The sequence below is a fragment of the Eurosta solidaginis genome, chromosome 2, assembly GCF_040869045.1.
Source record: "Eurosta solidaginis isolate ZX-2024a chromosome 2, ASM4086904v1, whole genome shotgun sequence".
Taxonomy (NCBI): Eukaryota; Metazoa; Arthropoda; class Insecta; order Diptera; family Tephritidae; genus Eurosta; species Eurosta solidaginis.
In genome coordinates, this window is record NC_090320.1 from 52,000,474 (window position 1) to 52,028,064 (window position 27,591).

At 37.4% G+C, this 27,591-nt stretch overlaps 1 protein-coding gene across 7 annotated transcripts in view; it reads right to left on the reverse strand.

The window, feature by feature from the left end:
• Window positions 1–1,809: 1,809 nt before the first annotated feature.
• Window positions 1,810–27,591, reverse strand: part of LOC137239718 (uncharacterized) — a 442,599-nt gene continuing 416,817 nt past the window's right edge. For all 7 annotated transcript variants that reach the window (XM_067765334.1, XM_067765331.1, XM_067765330.1 and 4 more), the window contains 2 exons: window positions 3,009–3,754; window positions 1,810–2,937 (listed from right to left, as the gene is read on the reverse strand). In XM_067765334.1, coding sequence (XP_067621435.1) covers window positions 1,810–2,937; window positions 3,009–3,596 — 1,716 coding nt within the window. In that variant the 5' untranslated portion in view covers window positions 3,597–3,754. The remainder of the gene's footprint in view (window positions 2,938–3,008; window positions 3,755–27,591) is intronic.

Genomic DNA, 27,591 nt, shown 5'->3' on the forward strand with positions numbered 1-27,591 from the left:
TACAATCGGAGCGCTTGCCAGACACTGCCGAGGGGCGACCCCGCTTAGAAAAATTTTCTTCTAATTGAAAAATTTTGTTTCTAAAATTTTGATGTTGCTTTGCCCGGGAGTTGAACCCAGGGCATACGGTGTGATAGGCGGAGCACGCTACCATCACACCACGGTGGCCGCCGAGGGTGATCCATTATATTTGTAAATTTGACATCTATGCAGAAGATATGCCACTTGTCTTATCCACAATATTTTTAACTAATTTTCTTCAATATAAAAATAATATATTTTATTTTTATTTGCACAATGTTTTAAGTGAAAGAAAATAAAAAATGAGTTTTTGTGCGTTCATTGTGGCAAGAAAATTGCAACGTGCGTTCCTCCATAGTGACGCCAGCGGCAAACAGCGCAAAAGTCGAATGTGTTCGGGCCATTACGCAGCATGATTTGGTATTCGTTGACGTTACTTTTTCATTGCCTGTTTATTCCAAAGTAGCACTAAGCGACTAAAGTAATTCTCAATTCGATATCCAGGCTGACATTGGGTTCGGCGTGGACAAATTTTGTTTTTGAATGCTTCAACGGCCTTTTCAGCGTTGTCTTAAAATCGACAAAGAGATGTAGATGCTTCTGTCAATTAATTTGGCGTAAATTGTTTCTTTAAAGTTTCACTTTTCTCAGTTTTACGGTATTCTAATTTTACTTTTTTCCCTAAAACCTTGTGCCTTCTGCAGTTTTTTTGTTGTTAGGAATCTATCACCGAAAAATATTGCACGTAACTCTTGGTGACATGCTTTTCATGTTGTCATATGTAATCTGTCACTTCTGACAATATGAGGGTTATATGACGGCTAATTTACGTTGTATACTTTTAGGCGCTTGTAATATTGGTTTTGTTGATTTTGACGTGTTTTTAAAATTTCAAAGATATATTGAATGGGAACTCTGGCTGCAGCAAATTTAATAAAATTTAAAAGCAAACTTTTTTAAAATTAACCAAATAAAAAACAAAACATAATTTTTAAATAAAGTTTAATTTCGCGAACTTAAAAAACTGATGCTTAGGAGTGGAAAATCATTGGAACTGATTTAATCTAAAGTAAGAAAAATTTAAAACTATATTTATTAGTAAATGCATGAAGGTATAACTAATAACTATCTAAACATAAATGCTAATTAAAAAATATTATTAATTAATTAATCAAAACAGGAAACATTTGTTACAAAAGTCAAAAAAGGAGTCAAGCAAGTTGTAAGAACTATTAAGGAATATGTAAGATGAGAATGCAACTGTGCTAGCTAAGAGAGAGCGATAGAGAGCAAAAATCGGTATATTTAGGTTTTATCACAATTTCGTATAAAAAATTTCTTTAGTTGCTAGAAACCGCTACGTCCACTGCTACTGCGCCTAGAACCAGCCTCATTGCCACCACTCATGCCGAGCGCACGCTGTGGCACGAGTATACGTGGGAGCGTTAACGAACGTTTGGGTACGGAATGTTTTAGTGGTGAGAATGAATGTGTACGCAAGTGCTCTTCTGAAATACTTAAATTGGATTCTCTTGTAACGTTTTGCTCTTCCGCTTCTATATCGTGCTCCTGTTCACGCTCTGTGACGAGCTGCTGTATGTGTTGATCATCTTTCTCTTCATGCGCCTGCTGCTTTTGTTGTTGTTGTTGTATTACCGTGCTCACTTGCATACATTCACATTCATCCTCAACGGCATAATCATCCATGTCCGCATCGAAGGAAGCAATTGGCGCTGTGGCTGCTATAACAACAAGCGTAGCGGTTGAACCGCCATACGTTGGCCATTGTCACGCGTATGACTGTGCAGTCTGTTGCTTAACACCATGTTTATATGGCGTGCTGCCACCAGTTGCTGAATCTAAATTTGCTGCCGTGCTTCCACCACGTTCTACCATGTTTTTTAAACGACCACGCAACTCTTCAAGACTTTTCGATTTTGCTTTATTAATGCGTTTATATTTCACATCCTTTGGTTTAGTCACCGAGCGATGATTTGACATTACGCGATTATAGTTGGTGACCTGCGTTTTAACGCCACCCGTAGTCGTATTGCCATCAATGTCGGCACTTGCCAAAGAATTGTTGTGCTTCTCATGACTGGGTGTGGCAGGTGTAGTACACAGTTGCGGCACCTTAACGCTGTACGCCGTATAACCATCGGATATCGGCGATTTTATTGATTGCGATATGCTAGATTGACGTTGCGGTAAGGATGGTGCGATGCGCAAATTTTCCTTTGTGCGCCCCAGTGGTGTGCTACTCGCATGTTGTATCATGGGATGCGCTACAGCTTCTGTGGTTGGCGCATGCGCGGCATTATTATCAATTTGCCCTTCGGTTGAGCTTGAACTCAACGCTTTTTCCGAACGATTACGGAATTTATCACGTTTCTCTGCTAAATCAGATGTCGGCTCGGGGTCTTCCTCTACCGAGTAAACAGTCTCTAAGATTTCTGGACGCCGCAAAAAACAATTGTTACGTCGTGCGCCTGCATATTTATTTAAATTGGTCTCAATAGCATCCGAAATAGAACGCACAATGGTGATGCCATCACCGCCGCTCTGTCCGCTGCCAGAACCAATACCACCACCACTGCTGCGACGTCGTATACCAATTGGTATATGACTGCTATCCGAATCGATTTCTTCCAGTACCACAGCCGAGTCGGAGTCATTTAACGAATCCAGCTCTGTGGTGAAATTTGCTTCAATCGCATTTAGTCCATGATCCGAAAGCCGATGGGAAAGTGTATCAATAATTTTTTGTTGTCGCTGTATTGTGATTTCACGATGGCTAAGTAAACTCGATATTTGCTTTTGCTTGCGCTTCAAACGTGACTCTAGTAGTAGAAGTTGTGAGGTCAGCGTACTCATCTGATCTGTCTTCTCCTTTTGTATGCGGTAATGTTGTTGTATCTGTTTAGGAAGGCGAGACAAGTTTAACGTATAATTATTCTTAGTTGGGTAACTAAGCACATTTAACTCACCTGTTGTGCATAAGCTTTCCTCCATCTCATAATATGCTCTGCCTGACAACGCACCTTCGTACGCAGCTCTTCGATCATCAGTCGCGCTGTGTGCAAGTCCTTTGGATTCTGATTCATCATATTCAAGCGTAAATTGTTTGTATGCGTGCTAACCGGTATGGGTGGCCATTGAAATTCCATACGTGGCGGTTGGCTTGCGTCATTGGGTAATGATCCACGTGGTCTTGGTGTCAGCGGTTTGGCGGTTATGTCAGTCAAAGCTGTTGCTAAAATACCAATACCACTGCCACTCATGCTGCTATTGCTGCCGCTATTGCTTCCGGCGCCTGCTCCTCCACCTACACTACTCCCTGTTTCGCCAACAATTTTGCTGTTGTTATGGTTGCTGTTGGCGTTGTTATTGCTGACTGACGCCATTGCCGTCACTGCCATATTGGTATTAGGGGGTGGTGTTGTTGCTGTTACAGTTGGTAATACTGTTGCCGATGCTGATGCACTATGTTGTTGCGGTTGTGCTGGTTGCTTTTGTACGCTGCATGCCATTGTTATTGTTTTAGCAAGTTGCGTTGCGCGTTGCGTTGCATACATTTAGGCGCATACGTCGTACTTTTCCTTTTACGTTAATTTGTTTAGCCGTAGCCTTGGTTTTTTATTTAATTACGTGAGTGCATTGTAAACATGTCTATGCAGTTGTATGTGTTGAACGCAAATATTTACAGTGGCTTAGTGATTGACATGAATCGATGCTGAAATGAAAAGACCGAAAGTTTATTTGTTGAAACTGATTACGGCAAGCAGAAATGTTAGTTAAATTTAGCCTAGACATGATACATTTTTAAAACTTTAAAGCGATCATAGCTCAGCAAAGAACAAGTATTAATAAAAGTGAAAGAAACCTCTGTGTCGAGTTTCAATGGTGTCAATCAACGAGTCTTCGAAAGATATTAGGTGCGCCTGCAAGTATGCAAGGTAAATTTTATAGATGTTCGGATGAATAACTCCCTGTAGAACCGACTAGCGCTTTTGAACGTTTCTGATTCTGCATCTCAGAAATGAGGCAATGAAATGTTTTGTAAAAAAACGACGGTTGGGTTTTAAGAGTAACTTGGAGAATCTCATCGAATATTCTGTTGAGTTGGAATACTTTCGAAGTTTCCCAGGCTTTTTTTTTGCAGTTTTGGATGGCAATTGACTAATGCACTATGATTGCAGCCACCCTATGTGACACCATCTCGGGACTGCTTTCGCATAACATCAGGGTGGCGTTTCATATTTATCGTTTTTTAATAGCCTTCTGTTGTTCCTGCGTCCACGTCCCGCTTTTCTGCTTCGAGGGTGGTTTCTACGAAATTACGAATTTGTTGCCACTCTTTCGGGCCTCTCAGTTTTTTGATTTGGCCGACTCTTCGATCGAAAAACTGTCGGTTCTGGCTCCAGGCCAAATAAATTCTATCCACTAAAGAGGTGACTATATACAATAATCTTAGAGTGCTAGGAGCTACGCAGAAGTGCAGCTCAGGACCTATGTTGTTAAGTAATAGGCATGCCATTATGAATTGACCACAAAATAAAGAAACGCCGTGCTTAATCGCCATATCCATATGTCACTATATATAATAATCTTAGAGCCCGTACGAGCTACACAGCAGTGCCGGGCTTTTGGATCTTCTTCTCTTGTGAAAAAAAAACGCATAGTTGCTGTCGAAGAAGGTCATAGGACAGATGTCAGATTTCACGTGCCGATATTTTTCGATTGCAATACAACATTATTTTTCCGGCACACCGAGCGCCATAGTCCTCTCTAACTCTCTACTGTGAAGTTAACTTTTAATTTCTCTAAGGTGCCAAAAGAACTACCAATATTTCAGGCTAGTGGAAAATCTTAGCTCTTGAGCTTTAAAAGAGATTAAGTTGAGGCTTAGCGTTGTAAATCCTGTTGTTGTTGTTGTGTTAACAGAGCTTCGTCCCATTCAATAGCTGCGACCACTCACAAATTGTCATAAAATTTATCTAACGGGAGTCCAAGAAAACTAGCAGTTTCCAAAAGGATAGGCCATATGAAGTGTAGGTTCTACACTACAATAGGTAAAATGGTTGTTGTCATGTGGGGACACATTGGGACAAGTTAGAGTTAAACCTCTTAAAGTACCTAGATGGAAGTTGGGCCATAGTGACTTGTGTCTGCCCTGATAGTATGCTTTCTTCTGAGATCTAGTGAAGGTATTTACCGATTCAATGTGGATTAGGCTTAAGATCTCCATTTGTTTATGGGGAACAAACGGTTGAGTTGGTAGGTGCCGGAACTAAACATAATTCTCGTATCGAAAAGCGTTGTGATCTCCTTCCATACAATCTTTGCATGATTACATTGCTCACAGTGGAAATTTCCGCCCTGCAGTAGGGATTGAGGTTAAATAAAGAACATATACGAAGGACTCGATTTGTCTTGCAAGGTGCATGGATTGTTCGTATCCTACGAAAAAATATTGCGAAGATAAAAAGCGGGTTAGGAGGCTTAGAATATACCCGCGGCAGGTATGCCTGTCGTAAGAGATGACTAAAATACCAAATGGACTCAAGGGGTTGCCAGCGCAATATATAGCTTCTCCAGTCTAATTGCCAACCTCACCTACCCGTGGCGAATCCTGTTTCTTTAGCAGCCGAGACACTGGCAACCCCAAGTTCGTCATGGATCCAGGGGTGGGAGGGTGGTATGGCCTAGAAGATTTCATGTGGTCATACCAAATCGTTCTCTAGATGCTCGGGCTAGTACTTTGATGGTGCTTGTTACCGCAACGTACTGGATCTGCATCCGGCAAAGGACCATCAGCATCGATAGCACTCCTCAAGGCCTTCGGTTCTATTTCGTCGAATGCACAGAGTTTAGAGTCACAAATGTACACTATGAGGAAAGGCTGTAATGACGTTTTTCTATTTGAGAAGTGGGGAAAATTCATATTAAGTATGTGTCATAAAGCAATAATGAGATAATTAAAAACTTTTATTTTGTATGCAAGATTGAGTTCAATAAGGGGTTCTATGTGAAATACTGGACTAATTATTTCATTAACCCTTTGTGTGAAATTGGTACCAAATTGAGACTGAACAAAAATGTTTATTGGGATGTCTTCACATCTGGGTTTTGAATTAATGTTCAGTACTTCTCAATGACCTCTGATTACACTTCTTACACTTCATTTAATCAAGGCTGTATTTGGTTCTACACTGAAAAAGGAAACTGAAATGACTTAAAGGAAATAATCCAACAAACTAGATATTAAATAGGAAATTTACAACATTTTCCTCTTCCTTCCATTTACAACATCTCAAATTCGTTTACTTAACTATTCACTTTACCTCAAACTTTGTCTGAAATTTACATATCAGCAATCGATAGACTTCAATTTGCAGGTTTTGGCATTGATTAATATTTTTACAATGCCGGCATAAGAGCGACAAAATATCCCCTGGCATTATATGTACATAAGTATGTACAGTGTAGTATTTCATGGCGATATATAGCACAGAGTTAGCGACACAGATAGTCTTTGTAGTAATTTGAGTTGACATTTGAAATTTGTATTAACTTTGTGTGCACGTGCGATTCTATGTTGTGATCAAAGTCAATCAAGGAATTAATTGCAGGAGGCACGAAGAACGCCTGTGACGGAAATGGCAATCAAATCACAGCTCACAGCGACAATCCGTTTGGGAATTGATTTGTTCCTAATTAAGTAAATTGGGCATTGGCTACAATGATATTGAATGCTCGTGCAAATGTTGTACGTGCATTTTAAGGGTATTGGAAGCAGGATACCAAAGAAAAATATACAAGAAAACAAGTAAGGAAGGCTAAGTTCGGGTGTAACCGAACATTACATACTCAGATGAGAGCTTTGGAGACAAAATAAGGGAAAATCAATATTTAGAAAAATGAACCTAGGGTAACCCTGGAATGTGTTTGTATGACATGGGTATCAAATGGAAGGTATTAAAGAGTATTTTAAGAGGAAGTGGGCCATAGTTCTATAGATGGACGCCATTTCGGAATATCGCCATAAAGGTGGACCAGGGGTGCCTCTAGAATGTGTTTTTACGATATGGGTATCAAATTAAAGGTATTAATGAGGGTTTTAAAAGGGAGTAGCCCTTAGTTGTATATGTGAAAGCGTTTTCGAGATATCGATCAAAATATGGACCAGGGTGACCCAGAACATCATCTGTATTCCTCCCATGATTCCAAGGGCTTTTGATTTCGCCCTGCAGAACTTTTTTATTTTCTTCACTTAATATGGTACCTATTTTACAAAGTTTTTTCTAAGGTTATATTTTGCGTCAACAAACCAATCCAATTGCAATGTTCCATCCCTTTTGTCGTATTTTGTATAGAATTATACAATTTTTATACTCAGTTGAGCAGAGCTCACAGAGTATATTAACTTTGATTGGATAGCGGTTGGTTGTACAGGTATAAAGGAATCGAGATATATATAGACTTCCATATATCAAAATCATCAGGATCGAAAAAAAATTTGATTGAGCCATGCCCGTCCGTCCGTCCGTCTGTCCGTTAACACGATAACTTGAGTAAATTTTGAGGTATCTTGATGAAATTTGGTATGTGGGTTCCTGAGCACTCATCTCAGATCGCTATTTAAAATGAACGATATCGGACTATAACCACGCCCACTTTTTCGATATCGAAAATTTCGAAAAACCGAAAAAGTGCGATAATTCCTTCCCAAAGACGGATAAAGCGATGAAACTTAGTAGGTGAGTTTAACTTATGACGCAGAATAGAAAATTAGTAAAATTTTAGACAATAGGCGTGGCACCACCCACTTTTAAAAAAAAGGTAATTAGAAGTTTTGCAAGCTGTAATTTGGCAGTCGTTGAAGATATCATGATGAAATTTGGCAGGAATGTTACTCCTATTACTATATGTATTCTTACTAAAAATTAGCAAAATCGGAGAACGACCACACCCACTTTTAAAAAAAATTTTTTTTTAAAGTCAAATTTAAAAAAAAAGTTAATATCTTTACGGTATATAAGTAAATTATGTCAACATTCAACTCCAATTATGATATGGTGCAACAAAATACAAAAGGAAAAGAAAATTTCAAAATGGGCGTGGCTCCGCCCTTTTTCATTTAATTTGTCTAGAATACTTTTAATGCCATAAGTTGAACAAAAATTTGCCAATCCTTGTGAAATTTGGTAGGGGCTTAGACACTAGGACGATAACTTATGTCTGTTAAAAAGGGCGAAATCGGTTGAAGCTGCGCGCTGTTTTTATACACAGTCGACCGTTTGTCCTTCCGCTCAGCCGTTACAACGATAACTTGAGCAAAAATCGATATATCTTTACTAAACTCAGTTCACGTACTTATCTGAACTCACTTTGTATTGGTGTAAAAAGTGGGCGAAATCCGACAATGACCACGCCCACTTTTTCGATATCGAAAATTACGAAAAATAAAAAAATGACATAATTCTATACCAAATACGAAAAAAGGGATGAAACATGGTAATTGAATTGGTTTATTGACGCAAAATATAACTTTAGAAAAAACTTTGTAAAATGGGTGTGGCACCTACCATATTAAGTAGAAGAAAATGAAAAAGTTCTGCAGGGCGAACAAAAAACCCTTGAAATCTTGGCAAGAATACTGTTCGTGGTGTTACATATATAAATAAATTAGCGGTATGTTCTGGGTCACCCTGGTCCACATTTTGGTCGATATCTTTAAAGCGCCTTAACATATACAACTACCACCGCTCCCTTTTAAAACCCTCATTAATACCTTTAATTTGACACATACATCGTACAAACGCATTATAGAGTCACCCCTGGTCCACCTTTATGGCGATATCTCGCAACGGCGTCTACCTATGGAACTAAGAATCACTTCCTTTTAAGATACTCATCACCACCTTTCATTTGATACCCATATCGTACAAAAAAATTCTAGAGTCAATGCTGATCCACCTTTATGGCTATATCCCTAAATGGCGTCCACCTATAGAACTATGGCCCACTCCCTCATAAAATACTCTTTAATGCCTTTCATTTGATACGCATGTCATACAAACACATTCCAGGGTTACCCTCGGTTCATTTTCCTACATGTTTATTTACCCTTATGTTGTCACCATAGCTCTCAACTGAGTATGTAAAGTTCGGTTACACCCTAACTTAACCTTCCTTGCTTGTTTTTCAATTTTTTTTAATTTTCGATATCGTAGAAAACAGTTACCGCCATAGAAGCTACGCCCTTACCAAATTTCACAAGGATTGTTGAATTTTTGTTAGACTTCTGGCATTAAAAGTATTCTAGACAAATTAAATGAAAAAGGGCGTATCCACGCCTATTTTATAATTTTCTTTTATTTTTGTATTTTTTTGCACCATATCATTACTGGAGTTGAATGTTGACATAATTTACTTATATACTGTAAAGGTATTAAATTTTTTGTAAAAATTTTATTTTAAAAAATTTTTTTTTAAAAGTGGGCGTGGTCCTTCTCCGATTTTGCTAATTTTTATTAGGCGTACATATAGTAAAAGGAGTAACGTCCCCGCCAAATTTCATCATGATATCTTCAACGACTGACAAATTACAGCTTGCAAAATTTGTAAATTACCTCCTATTAAAAGTGGGCGGATGCCACGTCCATTGTCCACAATTTTAATAATTTTAATAATTTTCTAATCTGCGTTATAAGGTCAATCCACCTGCCAAGTTTCATCGCTTTGTCCGTCTTTGGGAATGAATTATTGCACTTTTTCGGTTTTTCGAAATTTTCGATATCGAAAAAGTGGTCGTGGTTATATTCCGATTTCGTTCATTTTAAATAGCGATCTGAGTTGAGTGCCCAGGAATTTACGTACCAAATTTCATTAAGATACCTCAAAATTTACTCAAGTTATCGTGTTCGCGGACATACAGACGGACGGACTTGCTTGGCTAAATGAATTTCTATTTTCGCCCAGATCATTTTGATATATAAAAGTCTATATCTATCTCGATTAGTTTATGCCGTTACGGAACACCGTTGTGCGAACAAAATTAAGCACTGGCAATTTCATTAATTTAAGAAAAACCAGAATTTTGTAACTGAAAATATGCAAACCAATCTCAAAAACTTTTTTAAAAATATTCGAAAATTTCTAGCTTTCTATTTGGAGTTTTCTGAATTTTTTCAAGTATATGTTTTTGTAGCACAACCAATTTTAGTCTAACAAAATACAAGTAAAAGGTTTTTTAAAAATCGCATTGATTTTTGACAATCTTTTTTCTGAAAGAAGTTTTATAGCTTTTCCATACGAAGGGAGCATAGCTTAATCTATATATATAAAGAAGGATGTGTGTTAGTAAGCAACTTGTGGACTCCAAAACCACTCCACAGATCTCATTCAAGAGAATAGAGGGAAGCAGAATTGCACTAATAAAAGATAGAGCAAGACGAAGATAGAGAGATAGGGCTGGATGGAGTGGAAAAGAAGTGAGGGAAAAGATGGAGAAGGGGAAAGGGACGCAGAGAAAGAGAAAGACCGAGGGAGAAGTGAATAAAAGGATAAGGAAAAGGGGAAGAGAGGAAGAGTAAGAGGTAAAAACTTCTCAAAAATTATAGATATAGACCAACGTAGTATAACGTGAGCCGGTTCTGCTATTTTTTTGGAAGAAAATCTAAAACACCTTAATGAAAAAAAAATTTTAAAAATCAATGCAAATTTGTAATCACCTTTAATTTTTAGTTTGTGAGAAAAAATTTACTGTTCTACAAAACTGCATACTCAAAAAAATTCAGAAAAAACTAAGGCAAAATTTCGAAAAACTTTCGCGAATTTTCGAGTTTTTACAAAAACTTTTTTTTTCTTATATCATCAAACAAAAAAATTTTGATTTTTTTCATGACTAAAATATTAGATGGTTAAGCCCGTGAGAGGAAAAGGAGATTTGAAAAAATTTTAAAATTCTTACTGCTCTCACTTTTTTAATTAATTTTTTTTTTTCGTAACAAAAATAACAAACAGATTTTTTTATGATATTCAATTTAATATTTTTCGCATAATAATTTGTGTATTTCATATAAATGGCAGGCTAAAAACCTAACCGTCAGAGCTATTCCGACTTTTCGGTCCTCCTCCCCCTCGAGGAAGGGCGCACTATCAAACTACTTTTAAAACCACTTAATAGTTTTAAGCAAGATTAGATATCCAAGGAACAGATTATTCCCGGAACCATGAAAATAGCAGCATGTAGTGTTAATTGGCAAGGGAAAAAGGGACCCGAATTCACCATCACCTATATGTGACCCGGTCTATGAAAAGGTGGCTTATGACTCAAAAAAGAAATTGCGAGAAACAGCTGTTAAATATAAACAATGCATTTCTTCAGTTTCTTATTAGTTTTTCTTTTGCATTATGAACAGTCAAGCCCAAAAGGCAAAGCACAAACCAGTTTCTGACCGATATTTTAGCTCCATTGCCATCGAAAAAAATGCTATCAGAAAAATCTGAGGATGCTTCACCAGCCACCAAAGTGGCGTCGAAGGAACCAAAGGCTTCATCGTCTTTCATTTGTGCTCTTCTTTCTCTAAATTTTTAGTACACTTCTAAGCAAGTTAGGACTTTCTAGTGTTCACCACGTGAAAGAGCGTCTCAAAAACTATCGAAACCAGAAAAAAAGTGGAAAACTTTTTTTGAGTCATAAGCCACCTTTTCATAGACCAGGTCACATATAGTGGGCAATCGCTAAGGCAACATAGCAAGGAAAAAGCACACATAAAGCTCAATCCGGAGTGGCTGTCTAGCCGCTTGCAGTGGAAAAAACAGAGTCGATACTCCAGGTATTAAAGCATATACCTTTAGAAGTTAGCTTTAAAACTTTCTGTGGAAACATAACTTCACATATTCAACACAAATTCAACGTACGACTAAGATAAGGCATCTAAAAAGATATCGCGGCTAAGCAGGCTGATAGCAAACATCGGAGGACTAAGAAAAAGCTGCTGATTGGCATCCCCTATCCACGTTACTGTTTGGCTCTGACCCGTGCGCAAGCAAAATTCAGAAGAGGAACCGCTGTAAGCAGCAGCCTTCGCTTATCGTAGTGTATGTAAAATTTTTGTACATAGTATTTGATACTTCCAAAAATTGGCCAGATAATGACGGATTAGCAGATTAATTTCAAACAAAATGCACCATTTTTGATTCAAATGGATTAAGTTGGCAACTATAATTTGCTACGGCAAAATGTTTATCACACTCTAATGCGGCAGTTACTCACGAACGTACACACCAAAAACGTGTCAGCTGACACGACCTATCTTATGAGTGTGCAATGTAAACGAAAACTCACCGACGTGCAACGCCCGTACGTACGTAGCCAGGAACGTAGAAATCAAAACAATTTTGATTTTTTCCGTAAGAACGTGTCAGCTGATCGCTCTCTCACTGGACAGAGTGCGCTAATTTTTGACAGTTTGCAGTTTTATGCAAAAACACCTAATTAAAGTTTGAAAAATTGTGAAAATAATTCGAAATAATTATGTAAAAGTGCAGATTATAAATTATTTAATATTATTTCTAGCCTTTTACAACATCAAAAATTAAATTGGAAAAAGTTGATGTTTCCATAAGCATGCATGCAAAATGGTCAATGGCAACAGTGCTTATCTGTAAACAATACACACACAAATATGTTATGTACATGTACACAGACGCACACATTGATTCCTATGGGCTTGAGGGCTCGGTCAAACGTGTTTCGTACGACAAACGTCCGTACGTACGGCACACGTCGGTGGGTAATTGCCGCTTAAGGCCCGTATTATGTATGTCACCGTGAATGTTTGCGTCGCATTCACTCACATTCACATTCACCCAGAATTCGTATTTTATAACTTCTTACGTTTCGCGTTTGTCCTCTTACGTAGTCACTACGTATTCACCACGTATTCACTGAGACTTTCAAGCCCAATACGTAGCCAGTATAGCCACTTATTACTTTTCTTATTTCGGAAAACTTTGCAGTGCAATTTTTTCGGAATAACTTCGTTCCAACGAGCTGGCAATATTGCAGCGAAACACCTGACAATTGTAAAAAAAGAAAACAGTGTAAATCGCAATATCTATTGTCTGATTGTTAATGTTTTTAAAACCAGTTGCTTGTTTACTTTTCAATTGCGGTTGAATTGTGTATGTTTCTTTATCTTTTTCCCAAGTACGGCCGGCAATCGATTTGAGGATTTTGTTGCGGTCTTGCACTGCAGCTGCAATTTTGGTACCATGCGCCTTGAAGTTCATACCACTATGGCCGTATGAGCTGCGCTCAAGCTTCCCTAGGCACAGCCTCTTTGCAGTTGTTAACGCTACACTGTTTGTAACGTTGACCTGTTCTTTCTCATAATATAAAAGCTGACCTTTTTTACGACAAACAAAATTTCTGGTAAAAGTCCAGAACAGAGGTCGACTGCTAATACGCGTCCAAAAATATAGAGAGAGGCGTCAAAAGATGTGTATATTCGCAGTTGAAGTTGGCAATTTTATGTAGTTGCTGTAATGTTGCGCACTGAAAAAAAGTTTGTGTAAAAAAGGAATTTTGCACGCATTTAATTTTGATCCCACCCCATTGGTGGATCGGCCAGAGTAATTTTTTATAAGCGCGGTCGAAGACCGCCAACGCAGAAAGGTATTCTGCGCAAAAATACTATGGATGCCACCCCCAGTTTCGGAGGGACCCGGGTTAATTTTTCGGTTTTTCGTTAATAAATTGTGAACGAGTTAATATTTTTATATTCGTTTGACACCTCTCACGATATTTTTTGACGCGTATTAATAGTCGACCCCTGTTCTAGAGTATTACCAAATTTCAAAATTTTTTTTTTCAATATTTTATGTTCGAATTTTATTTTAAAATTCCTTCAATGTTCTTTCAAGTTGTATGTCGGGGTTGATTCTGGATAGGTAGTTTAACCTGTTGTAGTACCCAGATCGAAGTTTAGCTAGAGTGACGCGCATTTCCCTAGGGAGAGTCAGTTCCTCCTCTGCTAGTTCTGGGAATTTTTCTTTGAGTACCGGATTTGTCGGGCAATCCCTGGCATAGAGGTCCGACGCTTGTTTGTGGATATCACTGAGGATATGTTTGGGCTTTTTTGCTTTATACGGGTGTGTCCTCAGGTGCCGTATTTCCTCGTAATGTTTACGGAGATTACCCCTTAAGCCCCTGGGCGGTATAGCCTCATCAATCAGCTGTCTGTTGGTATGCCCAGGTTTCTGGTTATTCAACAGAAACCGTTTGGTTAGCATTTAATTTCATTCTTGTTGCTGTTGTAGCGATAAAGAAACTCTCCGAAGGTTTCGGGGAGCGTTATCGATGTTGATGGTATTTTCCGGTAACAAGAAACATTAAGGTACAAGCTCGACCATCTCGGGAACGATTTAATATGATCAAATTGAACCTTCTAGTCCATACCACCAATAATTTTTTCTGAAGGACTTTTATTACAAAAGAAATAACAGTTTGGGTACCTGGCTATAATTTTTATAGTTTTCGCTTTTTTTATTCCTGTAAAATTTGACGAAATATGTATCCAAATTGAACGAAGCTCTAAATATAACCTTTATCGGCTGTCTATGGAATATATCAATAATTTTTCTCACGAAATGTTAATATTCTTCAGTTTTTACTCAAAAGTGATAAAAAAACGACAACGAGGAAGAAGCGAAGTGAATGAAGCAAACGCGACCCAGAAGCTAGTGAATATTTTGACAGCAAAAATAAGTGTTCGTGACACTTTGCGTCGCTATATAATACGGAAAAACGTAAGACAATGACCTGCAGTAACCGATATTCACCGAGAGTCACTGAAGTGAATGAATGCTCTTATATGATACGAATTTGGTTTCACTTGGGTGAAAGTGACTCCTCGCGTCGCTATGCGTTATACATAATAACGCCGTAAGCGTACATATGCTGACTAATTGCATTTCGAGGAATGTGCATTTTGCATAGTTTTTGGCGCGTAAAATCGAAGCGTAATGCAACAGTTAAAAATGTTGCATTTTATTAGGCGCATCAGCTGCACAGCGAACCTGATGGTATATTATTTATGTATTGTGTGGTAAACGGTTAAGTAAGTTTAATAAGTTAATGTCAATCCAGAGATAGTGAACGATTTTATGGAATTTCGGTTCTCAGAATTTTAAAGTCTTATTCAAATTTAGATGGCGAGTTTTGGCAGGTGCCATAACGTTAAATTCCCTTCAAGAGGGGACTGGGGAGCGACATGATACCAAGAAACGACGCAATTTCGCTGTTCACTCACCGACGGTTGCAAAATAGACTGCAGTGTGAGAGAGCGGGTGTCTTCTGCCTCGCTGTCAGTCCGTCTACCGGAGCACTTGGTTAATGGCGCGATATGTGTATTTACTCCGATAGCCAAGTAGCGCGAATGGCGCCCAAATCCCCCATCACTGCGTCTTAGACCGTCAGCAGCTGCACGAGGCCGCTTCAAGCTGCAGCTTACTTCGCAAATGTAACTCCTATATGGGAACGTGGCCACAGGAACATTGAAAGCAAGGAGAACGCAGACGAATGTGGAAGGGCAGGGGCACTGCTGGAGGTAGAAGAGGCAGTCGGGATACATCATTCATTAACATTAATAAAAATTAAAAAACATAAAAAGCAGGTGGAGCTAGCAATCTCCAACTGGTACTCCTCAGAATTCTGTAAGAAAACCAAGCAAACCTGGCGGAATAACGATAGCAGGAGAACAGAGGAGCTACTAAATAAGGCAAGAAGAAAAATTTTTTAAATCACTGCAAAAATCACAGGACACTGGGGGCTTTGCTTGCATTTCGAGAGAATGGAGATCACTTGCAAGAGCTACAGCACTAGGTTTCTAACTACACTGGTCGACGGCCAAAATTTACCAGAGACGCCGTTATGAAATTCGTAAGTAAAACCACCCCCTGATTTCGAAAATCGAGTTCATTTTGGATTCTATGATACCGTTTTTGAGATATTTGCAATTTACCGTTATTCGAAAAAACCAAAAAGATGACTCCCTTTATTACGTATATCTCACGAAGGGGTCAAGCAATTGCAAAAAAAATACAGAATGGGAAAGGCAGTAAAATTTGCTATAAATGCATTATACATTGTTTTTTGCTCAACCAGATAGTTTTCGAGATATTAGCTTATCATTTCAGATTTTTGTATTTTTTATAAAAAAATATGAAAAAAATTACTCTTTGCGAGGGCAGCATTCCAAAACCACAACTTTTTCTCCAGATATTTTTTATTTACGTAAAGTTCTGTTTAATTAGAAAAAAATAAGCTATCATCGAAGAAAATCGATGCAAAACTGTGTAAGTTATAAGCGATCAAATAAAAATACCCAGGTTGCGCAATTTCAACGTATACCTCAAAACGTATGTATGATATAAAGAAGAGTGAAATATCTAGCTATGCTCTGTTTCTATTAGTTAAAAGTTCAATTTATGAATGAATTTACCCATATTTTTAACTTTTTTTTTAAATATATTTATGTTTATACTATATTCTAACAATCTTTATCTTAATTTGATTTTACTATTTAGTCGAAATAATTATGTGTTCTACTTTGACGCTTATTCAGTTTAGGATCGGTTTCTCTTATGAGTAACCAGCAGTAATCACCCATCATTGCGACGTCCCAGAATCCTTGATATCGATTCTCAATTAATTTCATTTGCTGATGAAACCTTTCGCCATGTTCGTCACTTTCGTCGCCAAGATTTGCCGGAAAAAAGCTCAAATATGAGTGCAGAAAGTGAATTTTTAAAGACATATATACGCCTGGAAAGAAAATATTAGTTAGGTAAACAAGTTATAGAATTTTGGAAATTAATTTTAATAAGCCTTTAATATTTACCCATTTTCGCATAATTATTGATTAAATCGTTCACTATCTGCTCTTAGTTAGGGCTTTTGTGTCTCCCGAGAAAAGAAGCAACGACCTTTTCAAACGATTCCCACGCTGCTGCCTCAACTGATGAGAGTAGTCCTTTGAATTGATTATTGTTGATCAACTTTTTTATTTGTGGTCCAACAAAAATACCTTCCTTTATCTTGGCTTGAGAAATATTTGGAAAAATTGTTTTCAAATAGTCGAATGCTTCGCCTTCTTTGTCCAAAGCCTTAACAAAGTTTTTAATGATACCGAGCTTGATGTGTAAGGGTGGAAGTATGATTTTCTCTTTCTTGACAAGAAGGGTGTATTTGATGTTATCCACACCACAGGTAAACTCGACTCTTTCCGGCCAATCCTTTCTGACGTAGTGGTCCTTACGAGCTCGGCTATCCCACTTACAGAGGAAGCAGCAGTGCTTGGTGTAGCCACTTTGTAGACCGCATAGTATTGCAACGACTTTGAGATCAGAACACATTTTCCAATCATGCTCTTCATATTTGATAAATTTGAGTAGTTTTTGCATTTGCTCGTAGGTTTCCTTTGTATTTACTGAATGTGCGATCGGGATAGAAGGCTTTTTGTTACCAATATACAATAATACAGCCTTCAAACTCAGTTTATTGCTGTCTATGAACAATCGCCACTCTTTTGAATCATATGTTTGACCAAACTCTTTGAACAAACCAGGACTGTCGTTGCAGTAGCATATACTGTCTTTCTTGGTATAGTGGAAAATGGTTCGTGACGAGTTCTACAATATATCACCTTAACATCAGATGACACAAATTTATATTGTTGCATACGAGAAGTGTGGATCTCGGCCTTTTCCTTGGATAGTTCCAAATCTCTTATCCAATCATTAAGTTGTGCTTTTCACAGAACGTTTCTCTCGTTTCCCATGCGAAATTCAGTACAACTTGATTCCCCGCACTCAGATATTGCTGTTGACAATGGAACTGGATCCGCAACTGCCGTTGAATGTAGTACTGGCAATGTCACTGTAGGTACGCTGGCATAGGTTTCTCTTCTTGATCTTCCAACGCCAAGTACTTTTGTTTGACAAATATAACACTCTATTGAATGGCAAGTAGGTTCTCTCTATATCATTGGTGTATCAAATTTTATTTGTTGTCCTGATTCCGACTGAATCAATTCTACTCGACACGATGTACACAAAGTGCTCGGTGTCCATGGTTTTTCAGCATTGTTAGGCTCAATGCCAAAATACTTGGAGTATAAAGTTTTCATATGATATGAGAACACTCGACGTCGCCTTATGATAGTATATTGGCCACACATGAAACAGAACATATCTGGATCGTTATTACACTCAAATTCTCGCGTCGTTTTACTCATTTTATTTTTTTTTAATAAATCACGGTTTTGAAATTTGACTTATAAACTGAACTATCTCCGGCGAGCCTTGCAGATGTTATGAAGTTTCAAGGCGCATTAACTCATATTTATACTCGGAACAAGAATAAAATTGAAAAAATCAAATCTTACCTAGACGGAAAGGTTCCTTTTTATACGAAGCCGGGAAATGAAAATACTACCTGCTTTAGATGTAGGCTTTACAAATTTTCTGTGTCTTATAATTTTGAAAATCTACCTGCATACTTACCCATAAGTGACGGAAATACATGTTTATAACTACATGCCTACAGCAGGTTTCGAACCCAACCACTCTTCCTTTCGATGCAACCACTCTACCTACTATAAAACAATTCGAGTATTAAAAGTACTATTTGATTTATTTAAAGAAAAAGTATTATCATTGTTATGGTGTTATTCGTTTATCCGGATAATATCACATTTGCACTTTATACCTTTTATATATGTATGTATACATACATTGCTGTTGCGCAACCTGGGTATTTTTATTTGATCGCTTATAACTTACGTAGTTTTGCATCGATTTTCTTCTATGATAGCTTATCTTTTTTCTAATTAAACAGAGCTTTACGCAAAGAAAAAATATCTGGTAAAAAGGTTGTGGTTTTGGAAAGTAATTTTTTTCATATTTTTTCATAAAAAAAAAAAACAAAAATCTGAAATGATAAGCTAATATCTCGAAAACTATCTGGTTGAGCAAAAAACAATGTATGATGCATTTATAGCAAATTTTATCGTTTTCCTATTCTGTAAACCCTTTTGCAAATGCTTGACCCGTTCGTGAGATATACGTAATTAAAAGGAGCAATCCTTTTGGTTTTTTCGAATAACGGTAAATTGCAAATATCTCAAAAACGGTACTATAGAATCAAAAATGAACTCAATTTTCGAAATCAGGGGGTGATTTTACATACGAATTTCATAACGGCGTTTCTGGTAAAGAGAAAAAATTGAAATTCGTGGTCCAGTGCTATGGTCAGTTATATACTGCCGGAACTGGAGGAAGTAACTAAATGCTCTGTTAAACATATCAGCAGTTTCATTGTACGCAGCAAATGGTTCGAACGGAGTACCGACTAGCCATACTAAAATAGTAGAAATTTGTTCCAGGAAAAATGTGCATCAAAATGCGCTTCTTCCGCTACTTGGGCTCGGATCTTGGGTGTTCGGAGGGCACAGTAACCAACCAACCCACTTTATGTCTAAAATTGGTATTTAATAGAATTTCATAAAAGTTGTTGCCAAAGGTTTTCGTGTACTTAACGTCTATTAATCTTATAAACTTTCCGCGATTTAATACACCAACTGAGCAACGCTTCATTAAAATTTTGTTCAGTTTAATTCATAAATAAATCTTGCAAAAAAATGGTTAAAAATTTATGAAATGCGCTACCATTACTTCACAGAATATAAATACATCTATTTGCATTACATAATAAAAAAAAGAAATACCCTGCGGCATTTTAACATTTTCTTTAAAGCTTGAGAAGCGCCAGTAACTATGTATGTATGAATGTATGTGCGCAATATCTAGCAGATGCCACAAATTCTTTTGTGTAACAAATTTCTTTAATGCAATTTAACAACTCAACAAATCAGCTTTAGTAAAGCAACAGGAGCAAAAACAAGAACATCAACAAATTTTAGTAAACAAACAACAATAATATTAATAGGTTTGCTGAGTGGTTGTGGCATGATTGCGTGACTGATGAGTGGCTAAGCTGCAATTAGAGACCACATTGAATCGCATATCGTTGACTAGTGGAGAGGTGGTGTGGCACAGGCCGCAGAGTGCTACTAACGTATGTATGTAACATGCGTATATACATAAGTTAACAAGCAACATTGCATCTAGTTTAAGAGCGGAAGAGTGCTTTGATGTCATAGCTTCAATAGAATATTTTATGTATATTATTATTTTTATTTTAAAATAAAATACTAAGCTTAAATCCGTTTTCAATTGTTGCATGCCGCAAATAATACATGCTGCATGCTCATGCTATAGATATCAATATTAATGACAAGCGGAGAAGATATAATATGCTCTTGAAATTTATGTTTGTGTGCTCAATGGTTAAGTCTGGTTGCTTCAAAGTAAATAAACAAGTTGGTGAGCAGCATTTTCGATTTTTTCTTCAAACTTTCATTATTAAATTCCTTAAAATACTTCACAGTACTTCTTATAAACGTGAGGTAAGTACAAGCATAGGCTTTTTTTATTTTTAATTTATTTGGATTAAAGTCGACACAGACACAATGCGGTCGACTACTAAGATATATAAAACATAACATTAATGTTACAATTAAAAATAGTTAAATTCAACCATACATATGAAAGAAATACAAAATATCAGGCCAGACGTGACAGTATTGAATTATGCAACTCGGAAAACGAACATTCTAAACTGATGCAGTTATACAAGTTGTTGTAGTGCGAACACCAGCTTCGCAGTGGATTATTTTTGGCAAAATTTTGTCGGCAAAGTGGTAAATAAAAAGGCACAAAGTGCCTAGACGTTCTACCAGGAACAGCAAAATTTAGTCGACTAACAAGATCAGGTGAGTCGATCTCGCCCATAATGAGCTTGTGAATGAACATTACCCCGAGTAAAGTTCTTCGATTATCTAAAGTTGGCAGATTTATAAGGAGAAGCCTATTTCTGTATGGTGGCAAATGCACACTATAATCCCAGTTAAGACCACGTAGTGCAAATATAATTTGGAAGTGCTATTCTACATATGTTTAAGCGGGAATAAAGCGAGTTACCAGTTATTATCGAAGTGTTATGGGAATGTTGTTGTTGTTGGGGAGTGTTATCAATGTTGATGGCCCTTTGCCGAATATAGGTTCGGTAAGTTCCAGTGACAAGCACCTTTAAGGTATGATTTAATATGACCACATCCAACCTTCTAGATTATCCCACCTCCCACTCTTTAGCTCCATGAGGAACTTAAGATCTCCAGAGCCTCATCTGCTAAAAAGCAGGATTCGCCACGTGTAGGTGAGGTTAACAATTGGCTTGGAGTAGCTATAACTTGCGCTGACGCCTCTTTGAAAGCGTTGCGCTACACAAAACCTTTAATTATTTGCGTATTTTAGTCGCCTAGTACGACAGGCATACCGGTCGTGGGTATATTCTGAGCCCTCTAGTCCGTTGTGGGTAGAACATGCTGTACATTTCTCGTCGACGAGATATCGGGCTGATATATGTAGATGTGTTATCGACGAAGTATAGACGAGTTCTCGATGCTTTATTCAAATGCTATCGATTTATTATTGGTTATTGAATTATTATTTTTCGCAAAATTATCGATATAAAATCAAAAAGTTATCGTAATGTTGTCGATAGTTTTTAAAAAAGTTATCGACACGTTATTGAAAAGTTATCAATTTTATTTCGAAGAGTAATCGAATTCGTTTTGAAAAATTATCGATTTAGTTTCCAAAAATTATCGATTTATTATTAAAAATGTATCGATTTTCTACGACAAGTTATCGACTTATTATCGGAGGCGTCATACTTATCGCAAATTAGTTGACTTGTTATAAAAGGCTATCGGGTTTCTTACGAAAAGTTATCGATAGATTATGTAAACGCTATTGATGTGTTATCCATTTATTACAGAAAGGTTATCGATTACGTTATCACAATGTTATCGATTTTTTATCAAAATTTATCGGAGCGTTACTAATGTTTTTACCGGCTTGTTATCAATTTATGAACGAATTGCTATAGAAAATATATCGATTCACCAGCGAACGTGTCGATTTGTTATAAAAAGTTATCAAAAAGTTATATGTAATGCTACGCGAGAAGAGGCCTCCGCCTCAAATGCTGTTGGATTTACACAGAGAGCAGGTGTATTAGGTCGTTTGCGCTAGCTTTTGGATGGCTGCCTGTATACGGCGCTATTAATAACCCAACGGATTAGTACCCTCCAAATCCCGCCCAACCGACACGAGGGGCGTATCTGCATGACGCACGTATTTTGTTTTTGCCGAGTTGTTGCTAGGCGAAGGCTTGTTAAGCGTCGAGATCTAAAACTGCTCAGCTACAGAATAAAACTGATCAGCTGAGTATTATACATAACAGTTGGAAATAATACATATACTACTTTGTGAATTAAAATCATGACACAAACACCGAAAAGTTCATTTAATTCGAAATTAGTTCTGCACTGCCTCAAAAGAAGAGGTTTGTATTGTTTTGATGCTGGTTATGGGATACTGAAGTTTACTTCGTTCAAAAGAAAGGGCTAGAAATCAATCCATTCAGAAGCCTAGTCATAAATAATATGCCTAGCATTTCTCTACGACTTGCGAGAGTTGGAAGATTGATAAGCTTTAACCGACTAGTATAAGGTGGAAGATTATACGCAGAGTCCCAATGAAAATTTCTTAAAGTAAAAATTGCTTCCGTATTGACTCTAGTCTATTTGCATGGACTTGATATCGCGGATTCTAGACTACTGATCCGTATTCTAGTATCGGTCTAACTAATGTAGTAAAAAGTGCTTTTGTTACATAAGGGTCACTAAATGCTTTAGACGATCGTTTCACGAATGATTACTGTGGAATTAGCACTCATCAACAGCTTTCATTTGATATCCATATTGTATAAACACAATCTAGGGGTACCCGGGTCCACATTTTGGGCTATATCTCGAGACCCTATCCTCCCAGTTGTAGGAAAATTATTCTGTACCACAGCACTCATCAACAGCTTTCATTTGATATCCATATTGTATAAGCACAATCTAGGGGTAACCGGGTCCACATTTTGGGCTATATATCGAGACCCTAGCCTCCCAGTTGTACGAAAATTAGCCTGTACTATAGCACTCATCAACAGCTTTCATTTGATATCCATATTGTATAAGCACAATCTAGGGGTAACCGGGTCCACATTTTGGGCTATATATCGAGACCCTAGCCTCCCAGTTGTATGAAAATTAGCCTGTACTATAGCACTCATCAACAGCTTTCATTTGATATCCATATTGTAAAAACACATTCTAGGGGTACCCGGGTTCACGTTTTTATCTCAAGACCCTAGGCACGTAGCGAAAAAAGGTAGACGTTGGCCGATTCTCAGACCTACCCAATATGCTCACAAAATTTCATGAGAATCGGTTCAGCCGTTTCGAAGGAGTTAAGCCTCTAACACCGTGACGCAAGAATTTTATATATTAGACTAGCAGACCCGGCAGACGTTGTCCTGCCCTAAATTTGTCCTATCTGCATATGTTTTAATAAGCTTTTTCCATCTAACTCTGTCCTACCCCTCAACAATTTAACCTAATCTTTTTATTCACTCCTCCCTCCGTCTTTTTCGCTTCATCTCCATCTTCGTCTCATTCTATCTCTTTCTCAGTTTCCTTCTCTCTTTTCTCTTCCCTCAAGTTTTTCTCCTTCTTCTTCATATCTTATTGCCAGTCCCAGAGGGTGGTATGTGTTTTATTCCAGTCCCATTCCGAGTCTCAGTCCCCGTCCCACTCCGAGTCTCAGTCCCAGTCCTAGTCCTAATCCCAGTCCCAGTCCGTCTCTGATCTACTTCCCGGCATGAAAAGCATCGTAAATACTAATATAGGCAAATTTATATACCAAATTTCGAATCGAATAGGACGTATGTAAATAGAATGTGGGTATTATTAATTCTTGTCTCTCTTTCGGCTTCGCATGCATGTTTATCAGATTTTCCAGGTTGATGCGATTAAATCGAATATCACAATGAACTTTAATGTCTGCATTTCTAATGTATGCATTCTTGGGGTATCCGGGTCCATGTTTTGGCCTATATCTCGAGACTGTAGTCACCCAGCGGTGTAAAACTTACTCTGTACTAAAGCACACATCAACAGCTTCAATTTAATACCCATAATGTAAAAACACATTCTAGGTGTATCCGGGTCCACGTTTTGGCCTACATCTCGAGACCCTAGTCACCCAGCAGCATAAAACTTACTCTGTACTAAAGCACACATCAACAGCTTCAATTTAATACCCATAATGTACAAACACATTCTAGGGGAACCCGGGTCCACGTTTTGGCCTATATCTCGAGACCCTAATCACCCAGGGGTATGAAAATTATCCTGTACTATAGCACTCATCAACAGTTTTCATTTGATATCCATATTGTATTAACACATTCTAGGGGTACCCGGGTCCACGTTTTGGGCTATATCTCGAGACCCTAGCCTCCCAGTTGTATGAAAATTATCCTGTACTATAGCACTCAGCAACAGCTTTCATTTGATATCCATATTGTAAAAACACATTCTAGGGGTACCCGGGTTCACGTTTTTATCTCAAGACCCTAGGCACGTAGCGAAAAAGGTAGACGTTGGCCGATTCTCAGACCTACCCAATATGCTCACAAAATTTCATGAGAATCGGTTCAGCCGTTTCGGAGGAGTTAAGCCTCTAAAACCGTGACAGAAGAATTTTATATATTAGATTACAGCTTTTTAACTGATGTGTGATGTGGTTTATTTCAAAACTGACACACAATAGTACTGATATGTTTTCCGAAATCCTTCTTCAATATTGCTAAGAGGAGGAATGCCCGCAATATAACTCTTCTTGTTTAATGGATTCACCTTGATTCAGTTAGGAGTCCATCTTCGATTTGTTCTATATTATTGCCTTGACAACAGTCGAAATATATAAGTTCAGGACCTGAGCGATATGCTGAAAAATCGGGATCAATGAACCTGTCGTCCTTGAGCTCAGTTGAAAAACTTCTCTCGTGGAGGGAAAATGGGTACAGAAGTCAATCAGAAAGCAATAGTTCAGCGGTAGTGTAATACAAGAGTTGGTTTTTTTACCACTAGGATCATAGAGTGACTCATCTTTTTATTCCATTTAAATAGTACATACTTTCACTCTCACATTAAAAAAGTATATACTCAATGCCATTTTAGAACAAAAACGGACCAAGTTGGATGCAACAATTTCAGTTTATCTACTCACTCACCTAACCATTCATAACTTTAATTATGAAAATTAAATTTGCATTTAACAAAAGACACCGACGAACTGGCAAACCGACCTATATCCAATAGCACTACAGAGATTTTGTACACATATTTTTCTTATAGCAGAAAATATTTCTAGAAAAAATGGACGGGATCGATTAAAAACCACGGCAACTTAGATGTAAAACAAGTTTAAAAGGGTCGTAGACTAGAATAATAAGCTATAACTTAGCAAAAAATAGTTTTGAATCAATGATATTTCACTTATCAAGTTTTACTGAGGAAATGGGGAGGCATATTTGCATCACCGCGATTCAAAATCGCTAATAGTCATAGATATTGCTAACCAAATATGTCAGTGATTGGCGATTTTCCTTCAGCATAAAATCTTTTCAATTCTTTTAAATGACAATAACCTCTGGCATCATTTCGCCAACAGCGAATACGGCGTTATTTCTTCATGGAGAATCAAAATCACCTCTTTCAGGCGACTTTATTTTGAATTGAGGTTTTTCTAAACGTGTTTTTGATCTAGTTGACCGCAAAAATTGAATTTTGTTGATTTCTAAAAATTCGTATTATATTTTTATCTCTCATAAATATTTTTACAATGTCTATGTCAAAATTTTAATATCAAAGTTCAGCAAGAATATGTCTTTGTATAAGCACACATTTTTCACTGATTTTTGTCCATTTATATGAAGGAAGTGCTTTTTTTATTTTCTTTTTATTTAAGAACAAAACTAAATCCTTCCTTCTGTTTACCACCGTGTGCTTATCTCCGCGACTCTGAATATTTTGCCATTTGTTAGGACTATTTAAACATTATTTTCTGGACGGTCTCGGTACTTTTAACAAGATCATATCTTGGCATATCGTGCGGACTGGGACGTGGTTATAGGCTAGTTTTACCAATATGTGAAAGATGAATAGACGTTTAAATCCATAGCAAATTAACGTCTCATTAATACAAGATCCTGATTATGTCAGCATATTTAAGTTCGAGCGATATTGTTGTTCAGAATTTAGTGCACTGCCCTCAACTATGGTTTTGTGTCAGCATAAAATACAATATACAAATTAGCAATTTGGAAACAGATACAACTAATTAAGTGTACCCTATAGTATTTTTCTGTATTTATTCATTTAAAATTCGGCCATTATAAACTTGTGTATAACTGAACAATTAAAAGGACGTTTTGTCAAAACCGTGTTCATTTCATTTCGATGGAATATGCATAAACACCTTGAATTTCTTATATCAATAGAGCAAATTTGTTTGTTTAACTGATTAAAAGTTTCCACTTAATTATTAATTGAATAGGCTTATTAGGACTTGTCAATATAAACGCTTGATAAGCTCTTTATATTTGCTATGAATAAAGTTTTAGTTTTAGCACGCACTTTCACACAAAAATTTACACAAGTTATAATGGATCGCGGCGGCTGCGGGGGTGTTGTGGTAGCATTCTCCGCCTACCACACCGAGGGTCATGGGTTCAACTCCCGGGCAGAGTAACATCAAAAGTTAAGAAAAAAGTTTTCTCAATTAGAAATTGAAAACTCGTCTGCCTTGCAGATGCCGTTCGGGGTCAGCGTAAAAATATGTAGGGCTAATTCTGCCATTTTGTAGGACACATTAAAAGAAGCACAACACAAATTGGAAGATAAGCTCGGCCTAAAACTTCTCGGAAGCTATCGCGACTTGCATTTATTTATTTAAAATGTACCGAGTACAAAACTAACAAGATTTTTTATTGCATAGCTTTAAATTGTTACTTAGAATTCCTAAAATTTTGAACTGAAAAGTGTTTGCTTACTTTTTTATCACACGACTGACTCAATTTGGTATAAATAGCGCCCACAAAATTAATCTCCGTGTAGTTTATACTTAAAAAGTGCTGCCAAAGTTCTTATCCTAAAATGAGTTCGCGCCATCATTTCGCGATCCAGTGTGTCGTTCTTAGCTATCTTGTGTCCTGTACGAATGGCCAATTTCGCGTAATAAATGGCGTAACTATAGCAATACGGCAGAGCTCGCATTCCTTATCAATATTTCTTCGTTCCGATTATCTTTGCGTTGGTACCTTAGTCTCTATGAAATCGGTGGTCACAGCTGCGCATTGCGTATTCCACGAAGAACAAAACGAAGTCGTCCGTCTAGCTGGTGTATCCAATATACGTGAACTAAATAGTGAAGCAAGGCAACAACGCGATGTACAGACTATAATTTATCCATCTG